The 18,436-nt window shown below is 50.7% G+C and overlaps 1 protein-coding gene across 1 annotated transcript in view; it reads left to right on the forward strand.

Moving 5' to 3' along the window:
- Positions 1 to 16,683, forward strand: part of RPS6KA6 (ribosomal protein S6 kinase A6) — a 103,134-nt gene extending 86,451 nt beyond the window's left edge. Inside the window, exons 12-22 of the mRNA XM_083160378.1 lie at positions 257 to 321; positions 496 to 598; positions 3,133 to 3,257; positions 3,347 to 3,472; positions 3,580 to 3,669; positions 3,758 to 3,919; positions 4,317 to 4,478; positions 9,182 to 9,258; positions 10,720 to 10,837; positions 10,979 to 11,119; positions 12,903 to 16,683. Of these exons, the coding sequence (XP_083016504.1) occupies positions 257 to 321; positions 496 to 598; positions 3,133 to 3,257; positions 3,347 to 3,472; positions 3,580 to 3,669; positions 3,758 to 3,919; positions 4,317 to 4,478; positions 9,182 to 9,258; positions 10,720 to 10,837; positions 10,979 to 11,119; positions 12,903 to 13,028 (1,295 nt within the window). The 3' untranslated portion in view covers positions 13,029 to 16,683. The remainder of the gene's footprint in view (positions 1 to 256; positions 322 to 495; positions 599 to 3,132; positions 3,258 to 3,346; positions 3,473 to 3,579; positions 3,670 to 3,757; positions 3,920 to 4,316; positions 4,479 to 9,181; positions 9,259 to 10,719; positions 10,838 to 10,978; positions 11,120 to 12,902) is intronic.
- Positions 16,684 to 18,436: the final 1,753 nt, after the last annotated feature.

An 18,436-nucleotide genomic window follows, 5' to 3' on the forward strand; every position in this document is an offset into this window, starting at 1 on the left:
GTCAAGGTTATCGTACATCTGTGCCCTGGAGTTGGTTCCTAGAAATACATTGAAGCATATCCAAGCCATTGGGTGTTTGACAATAACCAATATAGTCTCCGGTCCGCTCTGCACCCCAGCAGGGTAACGTAGAGGTTATATTTGATACTTTTACTGCAGACAAAATGTAGATAATAGTCCTTTATTTATCATGTTCCATGATGTATCCTGTGTTGTATTGGGGGTGTACAAAACATGTATTTATCTGTATTTGTAGGCGCTGGCCTGGACCGGGTGGAAGAAATTAAAAGACACCCCTTTTTTGCTACTATCGACTGGAACGTGAGTCGTAAATTACCGGATTGTTCTGGTTCCTTTTCTCTCTCGTCTTTTATGACGACTATTTCTATAACCGTCATCTTAACCTTTGTGCTGCTGTAATGCGGCTCATTACTGAGTATAGAAATCTTACGGTACAGCGATTCTCTGTACTAACTCCAAGCCTTTCATATACAGAAGCTGTACAGACAGGAAATCCAGCCTCCATTTAAACCGGCATCCGGGAAACCCGAGGACACCTTCTGTTTTGATCCGGAGTTCACAGCGAAAACACCGAAAGGTAAACTTGTAGCAAACTTGTGTTCTGACTGTTATCTGCGCAGTTTGTGGACTCGGAGCTGAAGATATTTGTATTTATGGAATGGTTTATATTGTTTGATTTAAGTAGTCTACCCTATAGTATTAGCATTATCTCACCTCGCCCAAAAGGCCAAAATCTTCTTGGATATTTAGCACAAATGATTAAATAAAGTTGAGTGCACTCACCGTCCCCTTAGGTTCAGGTAAGTGGTATTGGGCAGGATTGCCCTTCTGTTTGTCCAGCACTGGTTTTACCTATCACATTTACCAGAAGTAATTACCTTTGGTACCGGACTCCTCGGAATAGTTAGCATACAGGTATACAGTGCATCCGGAAAGTATTCATAGCGCTTTGCTTTTATTGTTACAGCCTTATTCCAAAATGGAATACATTTATTTTTCCGTCAAATTTCTACACACAACACCCCATAATGACAATGCGAAAAAAGTTTTTGGAGATTTTTTGGAAATCAACCTGTTTTTTTAGTGCAAATGATTTCCGCTTTAAAATAATGGGAAAGCTCTCCCAAAATATATCACTTTCTGATTCCCACACCCATTTGGCCCCACATGTACATAAGTATTCACAGCCTTTGCCATGAAGCTCAAACTGACCTCAGGTGCGTCCTGTTCCCACTGATCGTCCTTGAGATGTTCCTACAGCGTAAGTGGAGTCCACCTGTGGTACATTCAGGTGATTGGACAGGATTTGGAAAGACACACCTGTCTATATAAGGTCCCACACGTAACAGTGCACAAACCAAGCATGGGGTCAGGAATTGTCTGTAGACCTCCGAGACAGGATTGTCTCCTGGCACAAATCTGGGGAAGGGTATGAAAACATATCTGCTGCTTTGGAGGTCCCAGTGAGCACAGGGGCCTATCCATCATCCGTAAATGGAAGAAGTTCAGAACCACCAGGACTCTTCCTAGAGCTAGCCAGCCATCTAAACTGAGCGATTGGGGGAGAATGTCCCCAGTCAGGGAGGTGACCAAGATCCCAATGGTCACTCTGTCAGAGCTACAGCATTCCTCTGTGGAGAGAGGCTTCCAGAAGAACAACCATCTCTTCAGCAATCCACCAATCAGGCCTGTATGGTAGAGTGGACAGACGGAAGCCACTTTATTGCAGCCCACCTGTAGTTTGCCCAAATACACCTGAAGGACTCTCAGACCATGAGAAACAAAATCCTCTGGTCTGATGAGACGAAGATTGAACTCTTTGGTGTGAATGCTGTGGTCCATGTTTGGAGGAAACAAGGCACTGTACATCTCCAGGCCGATAACCTCCCTACAGTGACCACATGGTGTGCTGTGGGGATCAGCATCATGCTGTGGGGATCAGCGGCATGTACTGGGAGACTAGTCAGGTGAGGCATGGTGGTGACAGCATCATGCTGTGGGGATCAGTGGCAGGAACTGGGAGACTAGTCAGGTGAGGCATGGTGTTGGCAGCATCATGCTGTGGGGATCAGTGGCAGGAACTGGGAGACTAGTCAGGTGAGGCGTGGTGGTGGCAGCATCATGCTGAGGGGATCAGCGACAGGAACTGGGAGACTAGTCAGGTGAGGCGTGGTGGAAGCATCGTGCTGTGAGGATCAGCGGCAGGAACAGGGAGACTAGTCAGGTGAGGCATGGTGGTGACAGCATCATGCTGTGGGGATCAGTGGCAGGAACTGGGAGACTAGTCAGGTGAGGCATGGTGGTGACAGCATCATGCTGTGGGGATCAGTGGCAGGAACTGGGAGACTAGTCAGGTGAGGCATGGTGTTGGCAGCATCATGCTGTGGGGATCAGTGGCAGGAACTGGGAGACTAGTCAGGTGAGGCATGGTGTTGGCAGCATCATGCTGTGGAGATCAGCGGCAGGAACAGGGAGACTAGTCAGGTGAGGCATGGTGGTGGCAGCATCGTGCTGTGGAGATCAGCGGCAGGAACAGGGAGACTAGTCAGGTGAGGCATGGTGGTGGCAGCATTGTGCTGTGGAGATCAGCGGCAGGAACTGGGAGACTAGTCAGGTGAGGCATGGTGGTGGCAGCATCATGCTGAGGGGATCAGCGACAGGAACTGGGAGACTAGTCAGGTGAGGCGTGGTGGCATCATCGTGCTGTGAGGATCAGCGGCAGGAACAGGGAGACTAGTCAGGTGAGGCATGGTGGTGGCAGCATCGTGCTGTGGAGATCAGCGGCAGGAACTGGGAGACTAGTCAGGTGAGGGGGGGAAATATTTTTTATTCCATTTTGGAATAAGGCTGTAACATAACAAAATGTGAAAATAGTGAAGCGCTGTGAATACTTTCCCAGTGCACTGTACATGTTACAAACATTTCCATATCCGCAGCTTGTATTATAAAGTGGTGAAATGCGTCAGTTTCCCTGGTTGTAGTTACCATCGTTGCACAAAGATCACAGCCTGGGGTTACTTGATGCCATGACGATGACACGTATAGTTCCAGGTGCAATGTCCAAAATAATAACCATGTATATGACCTAAATGTAACGGCTGCGTTCTCTAGATTCTCCGGGAGTTCCGCCCAGCGCCAATGCCCACCAGCTCTTCAAAGGGTTTAGCTTTGTTGCCCCCTCCTCCATTGAAGAACACAAGATCTCTTCCATAACCAACGTGCTACCTATTGTACAGGTAAATGCCGTCACTCCGCCCCAATGTTTGTAGTCATGGTTACCATGAGCGTTCTCTTCAGTCTCCATTAATATTAATGATCTTTTCAGCAATTTCACGGAAGTCGGGCGAAATTCACCGATATCTACGACCTTAAGGAAGATATCGGTGTCGGATCCTATTCCATCTGCAAACGATGTATACACAGGGCGACAAACATGGAGTATGCGGTCAAGGTACGACGGCCATGTCCTGCTTGCTGAGGGAACTGTATTTTACAGTCTTCATTTGAATGATGGGGGAACCCGGCTCCCCAGCTTCAGCTTTTGCTGGTTTGTTTCAGATCATTGATAAGAGTAAAAGGGATCCCTCGGAAGAGATCGAGATCTTGATGCGTTATGGGCAACATCCGAACATAATTACCCTGAAGGATGTGAGTTGTCGCCTCATGGGAACGTGGCTTACCCAACCTCGTGCTTCCCGTACCCAGCGGGCCCTCACCGCGTTCTTGTGTTTGGCAGGTGTACGACGATGAGGGCCGGTATGTTTACCTTGTGACGGAGCTGATGAAAGGCGGGGAGCTGCTCGATCGGATACTGCGCCAGAAATTCTTCTCCGAGCGGGAGGCCAGTGCCGTTCTCTACACAATCACCAAAACTGTAGACTACCTGCACTGCCAAGGGGTAAGGGTTACCCTCATCCCTCGTGTTCTGTACATGCGGATTGTTCTTCCAGAGATCATGGCTGTACGCTATGCTGATGATGTTGGAAACGAGCAGTTATGGGCCAGCTAAGTGCGCACCTTGTTCGCACTGCGCACGCGGTAACGTCCATTGCCATTGGCGATCGCAGTGAGGATTTATTGATAGTGCAATTCACCAGAAAGGACACATTGTATTTATTCGGGATTTCACTAAGTGGCACTTAGAACTGGGGATTAGACAGTCATATATCAGACATGCTAGACGCACAATTACACATTATCCCATCACAATAACCAGATCAGGGTAATCGCCGTCTGACCTATCTCTATACTGGTTACTTCTGGGAATGTTTAATGGTTTGTCTCTCCCTTTACAGGTGGTGCACAGAGACCTTAAGCCCAGTAACATCCTGTACATGGATGATTCCAGCAACGCTGACTCCATAAGAATATGCGACTTCGGGTTCGCCAAGCAGCTGAGAGGCGAGAACGGGCTGCTCCTCACGCCGTGTTACACCGCTAACTTCGTAGCGCCAGAGGTAATGATGTGCGCAGCCTGTAGGATGTACCCGTCGTGTGTCTGGTCATGCCAGCGTCACTGAGCGGATGTCATAGACAATGTTCCGATGCATTGTGGTGTCTCGTCCTGAGATCAGTGCTCTGATAAAGGAACATTCCATTGTATCGAATGCTCCATAAAAGACAGCCTGATACATATTGCACGCAACAGGGGTGGTCTCTGCGTTCTGGGGTCCTGTGGCTCCTGGATGTGAGTGATAAGTAATAGTCTCTTGCTCAGCTGTAATGACAGGTTCTGTAACCTGGCCGATAACCCGCAGATAACAGAACACTCTATCCGAAGTCATTTACATCCTACTTGTGTTGCATATAATGCACGTTGCAGTAGTTAGCTCTGGGGGACCAGATCCTGTATATCCTGTATACGATGGTGTTGTCCCCCATGAAGTGCGGTAACTGGCGGACCAGCAGGTTTCTAGCTGGGGAGGGGACCTTATTTAATTTGATGATCTTTTCCTGGGACCTGCGGTACTATGCGGTGTGAGAATGGCGGCTGCTCTGCACTCTCCGCTGGTGTGGGTTGTCCAGACTAGGAGAATGCATTCTGTAACCTATGCTCACTCAGGCCAGGAGAAGACCTCTCCCTGGTAATTGGGTGCATAGTACATGTGGAACTGTAGAAATGAGAGATCCCCAACGCGTTTCAGCGGTAATGACTCCGTCAGTAATGTGAAGGTTCACTTTTAGTTGTTGATGGTGGAATCTGATTGGTTTCCTGCTACTCCGAGTGCCCAGCTGTTCTCCTCCATACAGGAGGCAACTTGTGACACTGAATCCCAAACCATTTATACAGGATCACACAGGCGGCTGATGCGCGGTGGCTGAGTGTATACCATATAGTGACGGTAGGGCGTCCTGTACACAGGCAGCTGATGCGCAGTGGCTGAGTGTATACCATATAGTGACGGTAGTGCGTCCTGTACACAGGCGGCTGATGCGCGGTGGCTGAGTGTATACCATATAGTGACGGTAGTGCGTCCTGTACACAGGCAGCTGATGCGCGGTGGCTGGATGTATACCATATAGTGACGGTAGTGCGTCCTGTACACAGGCAGCTGATGCACGGTGGCTGAGTGTATACCATATAGTGACGGTAGTGCGTCCTGTACACAGGCGGCTGATGCGCGGTGGCTGAGTGTATACCATATAGTGACGGTAGTGCGTCCTGTACACAGGCGGCTGATGCGCGGTGGCTGAGTGTATACCATATAGTGACGGTAGTGCGTCCTGTACACAGGCGGCTGATGCGCGGTGGCTGAGTGTATACCATATAGTGACGGTAGTGCGTCCTGTACACAGGCGGCTGATGCGCGGTGGCTGAGTGTATACCATATAGTGACGGTAGTGCGTCCTGTACACAGGCAGCTGATGCACGGTGGCTGGGTGTATACCATATAGTGACGGTAGTGCGTCCTGTACACAGGCAGCTGATGCACGGTGGCTGAGTGTATACCATATAGTGACGGTAGGGCGTCCTGTACACAGGCGGCTGATGTGCGGTGGCTGATTGTATACCATATAGTGACGGTAGCGCGTCCTGTACACAGGCGGCTGATGCGCGGTGGCTGAGTGTATACCATATAGTGACGGTAGTGCGTCCTGTACACAGGCGGCTGATGCGTGGTGGCTGAGTGTATACCATATAGTGACGGTAGTGCATCCTGTACACAGGCGGCTGATGCGCGGTGGCTGAGTGTATCCCATATAGTGACGGTAGTGCGTCCTGTACACAGGCGGCTGATGCGCGGTGGCTGAGTGTATACCATATAGTGATGGTAGTGCGTCCTGTACACAGGCGGCTGATGCGCGGTGGCTGAGTGTATACCATATAGTGACGGTAGTGCGTCCTGTACACAGGCGGCTGATGCGCGGTGGCTGAGTGTATACCATATAGTGCGGTAGTGCGTCCTGTACACAGGCGGCTGATTCGCGGTGGCTGAGTGTATACCATATAGTGACGGTAGTGCATCCTGTACACAGGCGGCTGATGCGCGGTAGCTGAGTGTATACCATATAGTGTCGGTAGTGCGTCCTGTACACAGGCGGCTGATGCGCGGTGGCTGAGTGTATACCATATAGTGACGGTAGTGCGTCCTGTACACAGGCGGCTGATGCGCGGTGGCTGAGTGTATACCATATAGTGACGGTAGTGCGTCCTGTACACAGGCGGCTGATGCGCGGTGGCTGAGTGTATACCATATAGTGACGGTAGTGCGTCCTGTACACAGGCGGCTGATGCGCGGTGGCTGAGTGTATACCATATAGTGACGGTAGTGCGTCCTGTACACAGGCGGCTGATGCGCGGTGGCTGAGTGTATCCCATATAGTGACGGTAGTGCATCCTGTACACAGGCGGCTGATGCGCGGTGGCTGAGTGTATACCATATAGTGACGGTAGTGCGTCCTGTACACAGGCGGCTGATGCGCGGTGGCTGAGTGTATACCATATAGTGACGGTAGTGCGTCCTGTACACAGGCGGCTGATGCGCGGTGGCTGAGTGTATACCATATAGTGACGGTAGTGCGTCCTGTAAACAGGCGGCTGATGCGCGGTGGCTGAGTGTATACCATATAGTGACGGTAGTGCATCCTGTACACAGGCGGCTGATGCGCGGTGGCTGAGTGTATACCATATAGTGACGGTAGTGCTTCCTGTACACAGGCGGCTAATGCGCGGTGGCTGAGTGTATACCATATAGTGACGGTAGTGCGTCCTGTACACAGGCGGCTGATGCGCGGTGGCTGAGTGTATACCATATAGTGTCGGTAGTGCGTCCTGTACACAGGCGGCTGATGCGCGGTGGCTGAGTGTATACCATATAGTGTCGGTAGTGCGTCCTGTACACAGGCGGCTGATGCGCGGTGGCTGAGTGTATACCATATAGTGACGGTAGTGCGTCCTGTACACAGGCGGCTGATGCGCGGTGGCTGAGTGTATACCATATAGTGACGGTAGTGCTTCCTGTACACAGGCGGCTGATGCGCGGTGGCTGAGTGTATACCATATAGTGACGGTAGTGCGTCCTGTACACAGGCGGCTGATGCGCGGTTGCTGAGTGTATACCATATAGTGACGGTAGTGCGTCCTGTACACAGGCGGCTGATGCGCGGTGGCTGAGTGTATCCCATATAGTGACGGTAGTGCGTCCTGTACACAGGCGGCTGATGCGCGGTGGCTGAGTGTATACCATATAGTGACGGTAGTGCGTCCTGTACACAGGCGGCTGATGCGCGGTGGCTGAGTGTATACCATATAGTGACGGTAGTGCGTCCTGTACACAGGCGGCTGATGCGCGGTGGCTGAGTGTATCCCATATAGTGACGGTAGTGCGTCCTGTACACAGGCGGCTGATGCGCGGTGGCTGAGTGTATACCATATAGTGACGGTAGTGCGTCCTGTACACAGGCGGCTGATGCTCGGTGGCTGAGTGTATACCATATAGTGTCGGTAGCGCATCCTGTACACAGGCGGCTGATGCGCGGTGGCTGAGTGTATACCATATAGTGACGGTAGTGCGTCCTGTACACAGGCGGCTGATGCGCGGTGGCTGAGTGTATACCAATGAGTGACGGTAGTGCGTCCTGTACACAGGTGGCTGATGCTCGGTGGCTGAGTGTATACCATATAGTGACGGTAGTGCATCCTGTACACAGGCGGCTGATGCGCGGTGGCTGAGTGAATACCGTATTGTGTCGGTAGTGCGTCCTGTTCACAGGCGGCTGATGCGCGGTGGCTGAGTGTATACCATATAGTGACGGTAGTGCATCCTGTACACAGGCGCTGATGCGCGGGGGCTGAGTGTATACCATATAGTGTCGGTAGTGCGTCCTGTAAACAGGCGGCTGATGCACAGTGGCTGAGTGAATACCGTATTGTGTCGGTAGTGCGTCCTGTTCACAGGCGGCTGATGCGCGGTGGCTGAGTGTATACCATATAGTGATGGTAGTGCGTCCTGTACACAGGCGGCTGATGCGCGGTGGCTGAGTGTATACCATATAGTGACGGTAGTGCGTCCTGTAAACAGGCGGCTGATGCGCGGTGGCTGAGTGTATACCATATAGTGACGGTAGTGCATCCTGTACACAGGCGGCTGATGCGCGGTGGCTGAGTGTATACCATATAGTGACGGTAGTGCTTCCTGTACACAGGCGGCTGATGCGCGGTGGCTGAGTGTATACCATATAGTGACGGTAGTGCGTCCTGTACACAGGCGGCTGATGCGCGGTGGCTGAGTGTATACCAATGAGTGACGGTAGTGCGTCCTGTACACAGGCGGCTGATGCGCGGTGGCTGAGTGAATACCGTATTGTGTCGGTAGTGCGTCCTGTTCACAGGCGGCTGATGCGCGGTGGCTGAGTGTATACCATATAGTGACGGTAGTGCATCCTGTACACAGGCGCTGATGCGCGGGGGCTGAGTGTATACCATATAGTGTCGGTAGTGCGTCCTGTAAACAGGCGGCTGATGCACAGTGGCTGAGTGAATACCGTATTGTGTCGGTAGTGCGTCCTGTTCACAGGCGGCTGATGCGCGGTGGCTGAGTGTATACCATATAGTGACGGTAGTGCGTCCTGTACACTGGCGGCTGATGCGCGGTGGCTGAGTATATAGTAGCGTCAGTTCTTGTGTGACTGATCTCACTGTAACATCCTTATATTGCAGGTACTGATGAGACAAGGCTACGACGCTGCGTGCGATATCTGGAGCCTCGGAGTTCTCCTGTATACCATGTTGGCAGGGTAAGGCCCGCACCAGACAGAGGTTATGTGTTATATAACTGTGTGTACGTTACAGCATGACACGGGCTGCCCAACATGCATAACAATGACCAGTGCATAGCGTGTGTCATACGTGGAAGCCTGGTTCTCTGCATGTGGTGCAGAGAGACCCCGTATGTAATGAGTACCGCAATACCTGGACCCCGGGATCCTCCCTCAATTCCTAAAGTTACTTTTTAAAATGTAAAGTATTTCTGGGTTCTTCCTATTGTCAGACTCATGTGACAGGTTCTTCCTATTGGTGGGTTCAGGCGACGGGTTCTTCCTATTGGCTGGTGCAAGCGATGGGTTATTCCTATTGGCAGGAGATTGGTTCTTCCTATTGTCAGGCTCATGTGACCGGTTCTCCCTATTGGTGGGTGCAGGCGATGGGTTCTTCCTATTGGTGGGTGCAGGCGATGGGTTCTTCCTATTGGTGGGTGCAGGCGATGGGTTCTTCCTATTGGTGGGTGCAGGCAATGGGTTCTTCCTATTGGTGGGTGCAGGCGATGGGTTCTTCCTATTGGTGGGTGCAGGCGATGGGTTCTTCCTATTGGCGGGTGCAGGCAATGGTTGGGACACTCTCTCACCTGGGTCCCATTGCACCCAGGTCACATCATGTCCCTATGCCTGGCACAAGGCTCCGTATAGTGGACTTGCTGCTGTTACACTCTATGACATCATGTACAGAGATGATTCTCGTACCTTACTTGCTAGCAGACGGCAACATGAAGAACGTCAAACAAAAATGCGCATTTTTAAAAGTACCTTCTGGACTTAAGCGGAGCCTTGGCTCCGGGTATTGCGGTATATATTACATCTGATTAATAATGTACGGAACCGCTCCTGTGTTCCCGTGTACAAGGCCGGACCAGTGCACTGACTGTAACATCTAGACTGGTTTCATATCTAGATCTGTTTGAAAGCATGGCAGAGGGTTAATTGTGTCTGTATCGTGTATAACAGCTGCATGCCCAGTATATAGAGCCACGTACCAGGCACACTGGCACATTACATGACCTGGGTCCAAGTGAGTCCCAGGTTACGTCGGCCACCTGTAGCTGTGATAGGACGGAGCAGATCATGTAATCTAGTCGTAGTACTGGTATATAGTTGGCTGCATGCCCCCCCTCAAACTACTTGTGCAGGGTCTCAATACCGTATTGCTGGACCACTACCCCCCTCTAGTAGGGGGCAGTATGCTATTTTTACAAGCATTTGTAGAATGTTATAAACTCCTCTATTCTTAATGTTTGTACTGTGTGGGGAAATGTATTACTAACCTGCGCGTTTGTGAGATCATGTTATAATGTAAAACCACCACCAGAGGGTGCTGTATACCTTTAACAAAAGATATGGGAACCAGCACATGATACAAAATGCAACTGTGGTCTGCAGCTTTGGAATGGGGTGAATCTGACCCACTTCCTTCGTGTTTTCTAGGTACACCCCTTTTGCGAACGGCCCTAACGACACCCCAGAGGAAATCTTGCTGCGAATGGGAAGTGGAAATTTCTCTCTGAGCGGAGGCAATTGGGACACGGTGTCTGACGCTGCGAAGGTAGAGTCTCCTCTGCCCCCTGACCTGGCTGGGTATCCCCTGTACTGGTAATGCTAGGAGTGTGCTGCAGTCTGGGCACCACCTGACCCTGTATATGATCCGATTGCTCTGTAACCAGACTTCCTTCTCTCATACTCCAAGGACCTGCTGTCGCAGATGCTGCACGTAGATCCCCACCAGCGCTACACAGCGGAGAAGGTGCTGAAGCATTCATGGATCGCCTGCCGAGACCAGCTCCCCCATTACCAGCTCACCCGGCAGGACGCACCGCACCTCGTCAAGGTAACGCGCAGTGACCCGGGGGCGACACTCTGGAGATTATGTGCTATTCAACTGAGTCCTGTCCTCCTATTGGCTGGCTTTGTTGGCGTTGCGGTTAATATTGAATTAGTGTTGGTCGCTGGAACACATGAGAGTGCGGCTTCTCTTGCGCAGAGCTGGGTATTCTCCGTACATAGAGGATGTTACACATAAGGCGCCAGTGAGGAACATCTCCTCTTGTGAGGTGATAGAAAGCGGAGGAGAGCCTGGGCAGGGGTAATAGACCACTTCCTGTAAGGGGCCTGCTGGGTGGAGCCTGGGCAGGGGTACTAGACCAATTCCTGTAAGGAGCCTGGGCATGGGTACTAGACCACTTCCTGTAAGGGGCCTGCAGGGCGGAGCCTGGGCAGAGGTAATAGACCACTTCCTGTAAGGAGCCTGGGCATGGGTACTAGACCAATTCCTGTAAGGGGCCTACAGGGTGGAGCCTAGGCAGAGGTAATAGACCACTTCCTGTAAGGAGCCTGGGCAGGGGTAATAGACCACTTCCTGTAAGGAGCCTGGGCAGGGGTAATAGACCACTTCCTGTAAGGAGCCTGGGCAGGGGTAATAGACCACTTCCTGTAAGGGGCCTGCAAGGTGGAGCCTGGGCAGAGGTAATAGACCACTTCCTGTAAGGGGCCTGCAGGGCGGAGCCTGGGCAGAGGTAATAGACCACTTCCTGTAAGGAGCCTGGGCAGAGGTAATAGACCACTTCCTGTAAGGAGCCTGGGCATGGGTACTAGACCACTTCCTGTAAGGGGCCTGCAGGGTGGAGCCTGGGCAGGGGTAATAGACCACTTCCTGTAAGGAGCCTGGGCATGGGTACTAGACCAATTCCTGTAAGGGGCCTACAGGGCGGAGCCTGGGCAGAGGTAATAGACCACTTCCTGTAAGGAGCCTGGGCAGGGGTAATAGACCACTTCCTGTAAGGAGCCTGGACAGGGGTAATAGACCACTTCCTGTAAGGGGCCTGCAAGGTGGAGCCTGGGCAGAGGTAATAGACCACTTCCAGTAAGGGGCCTGCAGGGCGGAGCCTGGGCAGAGGTAATAGACCACTTCCTGTAAGGAGCCTGGGCAGAGGTAATAGACCACTTCCTGTAAGGAGCCTGGGCATGGGTACTAGACCACTTCCTGTAAGGGGCCTGCAGGGTGGAGCCTGGGCAGGGGTACTAGACCACTTCCTGTAAGGGGCCTGCAGGGCAGAGCCTGGGCAGAGGTAATAGACCACTTCCTGTAAGGGGCCTGCAGGGCGGAGCCTGGGCAGGGGTACTAGACCACTTCCTGTAAGGGGCCTGCAGGACGGAGCCTGGGCAGGGGTACTAGACCACTTCCTGTAAGGGGCCTGCAGGGTGGAGCCTGGGCAGAGGTAATAGACCACTTCCTGTAAGGAGCCTGGGCATGGGTACTAGACCACTTCCTGTAAGGGGCCTGCAGGGCGGAGCCTGGGCAGAGGTAATAGACCACTTCCTGTAAGGAGCCTGGGCAGGGGTAATAGACCACTTCCTGTAAGGAGCCTGGGCATGGGTACTAGACCACTTCCTGTAAGGGGCCTGCAGGGTGGAGCCTGGGCAGGGGTACTAGACCACTTCCTGTAAGGGGCCTGCAGGGCGGAGCCTGGGCAGAGGTAATAGACCACTTCCTGTAAGGGGCCTGCAGGGCGGAGCCTGGGCAGGGGTACTAGACCACTTCCTGTAAGGGGCCTGCAGGGCGGAGCCTGGGCAGAGGTAATACTCTGGTATTAATTACTCTTCTTACTTTCTAGGGAGCGATGGCCGCAACATATTCAGCGCTGAATCACAAGACATTTCAGCCGGTCTTGGAGCCCGTGGCAGCCTCCAATCTCGCTCAGCGGCGGAGTATGAAAAAACGAACGTCGATGGACTTATAGACCAATCTGACGCTACCCAGTGCAACCTGGAGGATCTATATTACTTGAATATCCTGTACATGTCTCTTAGGGGAAGTTTCATACTGTGCTTTTTATTATTATTATTATCATTATTTTGTCTGTGTTCCTTTAAATATCAGGGTACATCGCCGGGTTGTCCGATCGCTCTGCCTGGATTATGTCACAGTGGCCGACGCAAAACTTCTCTGGTTAGTTCCGCACAGAGGTTCAACCGACACGCTGTAAATTGCGGCTGCATTTCCATTGCAATCGTTCTGCTCCTGGGACCATGATCGTCGTCCGCAGCTAGAAGAACAAATCCACCGCCCATATTCCTATTTATTATACAGTGTTTGGGGTGGCGTCAGTACTTGGGTTCACCCAGGAAGACATTGCATCGGATGAGATACAGACTTCCATCAGCATGATGTCCGCAGTCTCGCCCGGATCCTTGTGTCTGTCCGTGTTGCTCCTGTTGTGGGTGCTGTAGCCATTAGGGACATGATGTCATGCGTAACTTCATGGGGCCCACGCTGAGAAGACGTCACATCCTCACTTACCTGCCCATTCCTGCCGCCATCCGCACGGCGTCGGAGTCCTTGTGTCTCGGGGTGGGCTGTATATACGTGTTCTGTTTGTTGTCTGTACCCACTGTACAAATGTACTCAATATTTTTTTTTTGGGTTTTGTTTTTTATTTTATTTTCGCGGTACCATGAAATTATTTTTACCAAGTAGGTAAAATTTATATTTTTGTAGAACTTATCTGAAAACCAAAATAAAAAAAATCAAGAAAGTGGTTTTGGCAGGGGGGGAGGTTCATGAAATTGTAGTGCAGGAACCTGTGCGAGTTTGGAGGATGGAGGACCCCCTTCCCCCCAGTTGGAGAAGATGGACTGGACATATACTCAGATTCATGGCGTGGCCAATCAGATTTGAGCTAGTCTACAGCGGTTAAGCTAATGAGAGAGCGCTCCTGATTGGTTGCTGTTCTACTTGAACTTTATTATTAAATAATCCCTTTTGTGTTATTCTTATATGTTCCCGTGAGCTCATCCAATCATGCTATGAGATTAGTCCCCGCCTCCCCCGTCAGCTGATGGTTACGGTTCTGATAGCGGGACATTTTGCCTTCGTCTGATTAGTAATGTTTTTGTTCCCCTTTCATCTGGATAGTGGTTCTGCGTGTCCCCTCCGCTCCCCCGGCGGCTAGCTGATGGGAATAAAGTCTGCCGCCATTGGTAGCTATTGAGGAACGCATCTTGCATGTAGTAGAAGCCGTCACTGACGTCTTACAGCCGCTCGTGTAGGATTTCACACCACGGATGGAGTTCGGTCCTTTTGCTTTTCTACAAATTTTCCCCAAATTGTTTCTTAAATTCCGAATTGATGCTTTGCCAGACTTTCGTGTGTCCTCCTGAACCGTGCATTTATTCTCCTCCCGCGGTGTAGAGAGCTCCGACCGGACGTTACTGTGACCCAGCAGACGCGCGGCGCTTGCGGTCTATACACCCATAGTAAGGTACTTGCTCTTCTGTTGCGTAGGCTGCACCCTGGCAGCAGCCAAATCCTGTAATGTTAGCTAGTCTTTTCCCGTCCGTAATCCATGTTCCCTGCTATATGTGTATGTCAATGTTTAGGGGCCAAATCTATGTTACGATGTTTGTTATTTAAAATACTTGAACGATATATCAAGGGCTGTTTTGTATGTAAATGCTTGGTATGGTCTATGTAGGACGTGTCTGTGGACAGTACAAGAGGAATAGAGGAACCTCACCAGTAACGCAACTAGTGTATATACCACAATACTGTGTGCTGTGACCCGGAGGGGTGTATATAGTATATATATCCTCCTGTCTTTCCCGCGCAGTTTCCCACCCTACGGGGGTGGGGGGGGGGGGTGGTTTTCTACTGAAAATGTGTTCCATATCACAATCGAGCGCACCTTTCTTCTTCTAGGCCTTTTCTGTACACAGAACGTGAAATGCGTGAGTTGATCTGTTTGTCCCGTGTTGTAGCGAGCGCTCTTCCATCATGTTTGTTGGTGATCGCTTTGTTACATGGCTTTATCGCGGAACAAGATGCCCATATTTACTTCAAGCCAAATTAGCGTAACGTCACCCGAGTCTGTGCCATCGGTTGTTCATTTTCTAGAAGAGTGCGTAGAGCTTGAAATTGCGAGTGGAACTTAGTGTAGTTTGGTTTTTCTGTATGGTTTTACTCTTTATTTGCCATAAAGGCCTTCTCCATGCATGAGCCGGGGCGACGGACGCTCAATAGCATTCTCCGTGCAAAAACAAATTATTCTGCAACTTGTATGTAATTTCAGATGCAAATAAATCCCGCCTACTCTAAACTGTGTTTGCGGCCAGTGTCATGGCCTCTGCGGTAGGGTCGGTAAAGCCGCTGCCGCAGCTGCTCTTAGTGCGTATTGCTTATCTCCGTATGTTGTTTATGTGCTTTTCCTGTTTTAAGGATAGCGGACTCTACAATAGAGCGAAAGGGGGGCTTATTCTTTTACCACCCAATCCGGCTCTGGTGACAGATAAGGTCCTTGGGGATGGCACCTCGCTAGTTGCTGTAAGCAGGGAATAGGATTCGTCATGGGGGTGTTTCTGTGGAGAATCACAAATGTCTGTGATATCTGATACATCCACAGTAATTAGCAGGGGGGCAGCCAGACTCACCCTGCGGTCACCGTAATTCTTATATGATCTCCTGGCGTCTGATAACCTTCTCCCAGGAGTCCTACAGAATTCAGAAAATGACGTTACTGTTACCGGACCCTGATCTTTAACACACTCGGAAAGTAGTTCTTGTTACAGTATGTTCGGAATGCGCTACAAATCTCCCACTGCACCGACAGTCGCAGTGACCCGGAGACAGTCCTGCAGTAGATGTGTGGTCAGTTGTAATGTTACCGTCCTCTAGGACTTTGTATAATCTCTTCTGCGTTCCCCATCATTGCCTACCGGCCATTCTGCCTCTGTACCCCGATCGCTCAGCTGTGTAACTGACAACGTGACGAGAGACTAGGTACCAACCAATCAGCAGCTGACTTGCTACATTGCAGACTGTGCTTTGTAAACATCAGGGGTCAATTGCTTAGGACTTTATCTCTCTCCATAATAAATCCCCTATGATATAGAGACACAGTTAATCTGGCGCTTTATCATCCGTATTCTGGAATGTTGCACCGCTAGTCATGTATTTATCCCACTCTGGACGAAGTAGGATCTCCTGTGTACACGAAGCCAAACGCCTGACCACACTACTAATATACTCCCATGCGCCGAGGTTATGGTAACGCGGTCGCTGTGCTGTACAATAGCGTGTAGGTGTCAGTGTCATAGGACAGGAACGTCCGTCCCCCCCCCCCAGCAATACCTCGCACCCTGCACTGACCTGGATCGCCAGCCCACCAGTCCGCATGCTAGCGCTGTCATCAGCACACGATGGGCATTATGTCAGAATATCGCGCAATGCAAATACATGTTGTCCGGTACGTCGGCTGTCCACAGCGGAACCGTCACCCACTCTTCGATAAGCATATTGTGGATTTTGTATTATAATGTATTTATTTTATTTTTAGAATGTTTTATGATGTTTCTTTTAAGCTCTGTATATATTGTCATTAAAATTTGCATTATATTAAACCCTTTGTGCGACTGAGTCCTTCACAGGGACCAGGCGAATCGGAAACGGCGGAGTTAATGATATCAACACCCAGACCTTTGCCGTTTCCTTGTGAGAGTTTCACCATGAATATCTGTATCGACCCCACGCAGAACTGAGGTATCACTAAGGGGATGTACCCGAATCTACGTGGTCAGCAGCTTTGTCTGTCCTGTATATTCTTACATGACATTGTGTATTGTGGCATAAGCCTAGTTAGCGGTCTGCCCTGTGCTTTCGCAGTGCGGCCACTAGAGGGCACTGTCGCTCTTCCAGACTAGGATGTTATCACAGACCTGTAATAATCTCAGTTCTGTTGGGTTTGGGGACGGTATTTGCTCGCTCTGAACACGATCTGGTCTAGAGAACTAAGATAATGATTAGCCGACATCTGTATAATTAGCCCCGTTCACAATTCTGTTTGCTAGCAGTATGGCACAGTGTTAATTGGATTAAAGCCAGTTGTAACAGCCCCAGACGGGCCATCATTAATGCTAGATTGGAGGGGCCCTGTAATTCCTTATCCAGAGGTTCTACGTCATGTTTCCTCCGCAGAGAAGTGTAAGCTCCTCGGCCGCTGCCCTGGTGCTTGGATGACGAGATCTCCTCTCACTGAATATTCCCATAATCTCTTATACAGTGTGTTCTGTGACAATGTGGCCCCTGTCTGAGACGTGGAGGGTGGGCGTCCGCACTGGGCATCGCTGGTAGTGTGCCCTGCTCTGTCCCTCCTCTGCGCCAGTCCCGGTGTTTATATGGAAATATTTACTAAGCCTTGGAAAGATAAAGTACAGTCCAGCTCCTAACTGTCATTTCTCAACTTTATCAATCTCCAAGGCTTTGCACATAGACCCCTAGGGGTAAGTTGATGGGAGTTCTATTGAAGATGGGAGGTTGCTATGGGTAACCAATCAGATTCTACTTATTTAGCACCATCTAGAAAATAATAGACAGAATCTGGTTAGTTGCCCCTATCGACATCTCATCTTCAGTAGACCTCCCATATTAGTAAATGATGAAATGCTTCTTCATCTGTTCCGGATCTCACCAGGTAATGTCCGGAAGGAGGGGGGGGGAGCGTCACCCGCCTGTTATATTGGGGGACGACGACACTGGACAAAATGATTTATACCTGAGCAGTGTAATGAGCCCCCCCCCCCAATTCAGCCCCAGGGGCAGCTCCTCGCCCTCTCGGAGGGCCAGGCAGTCACAAAGGTGCTTGCAAATTACTGATAGAGAATTAACTTGAATAAACTTGTGAAGCTGCTTCTGGCGATGTGAATATATTACAGATGCTCCGCGCTCGGTGCCGTGTTGTGTTCGACTTCTCCCACAAACACCCAGCGTGAGCCTGAGGGGGGAAGGAATTGAATTTTGGAGACAGTTTAATTATCTCTGTAGCAAATGTTCCACAAATGAACAAGTCTGAGCTCAGCGACTCATTTTGGGCAAAATTAAAGACCCTCAAACCTTTCTGTCAAGTTAAAAGGAGCCGGCGTGGCCAAACGGTGAGACTGCCAGGGTGGTACGCAGCATCTTCGGCGCGGTAACTGTGTCGGGTAACGGCGGACCTGCCGACAATGAAATCTCGTTACTCTATGTGCTGTCAGTGTCGTCACTTCTCTCAGTGTCATCACTTCTGTCTACATAGTGCCGACCATTGTTTCTTCCCATGGGTGTGACCTGTGTCCGCTGCCCCCCACTCACACGCTCCATAGTCGCTGCGTCCGTTCG

Source organism: Crinia signifera, chromosome 9 (genome assembly GCF_055691185.1).
Source record: "Crinia signifera chromosome 9, ASM5569118v1, whole genome shotgun sequence".
NCBI lineage: Eukaryota > Metazoa > Chordata > Amphibia > Anura > Myobatrachidae > Crinia > Crinia signifera.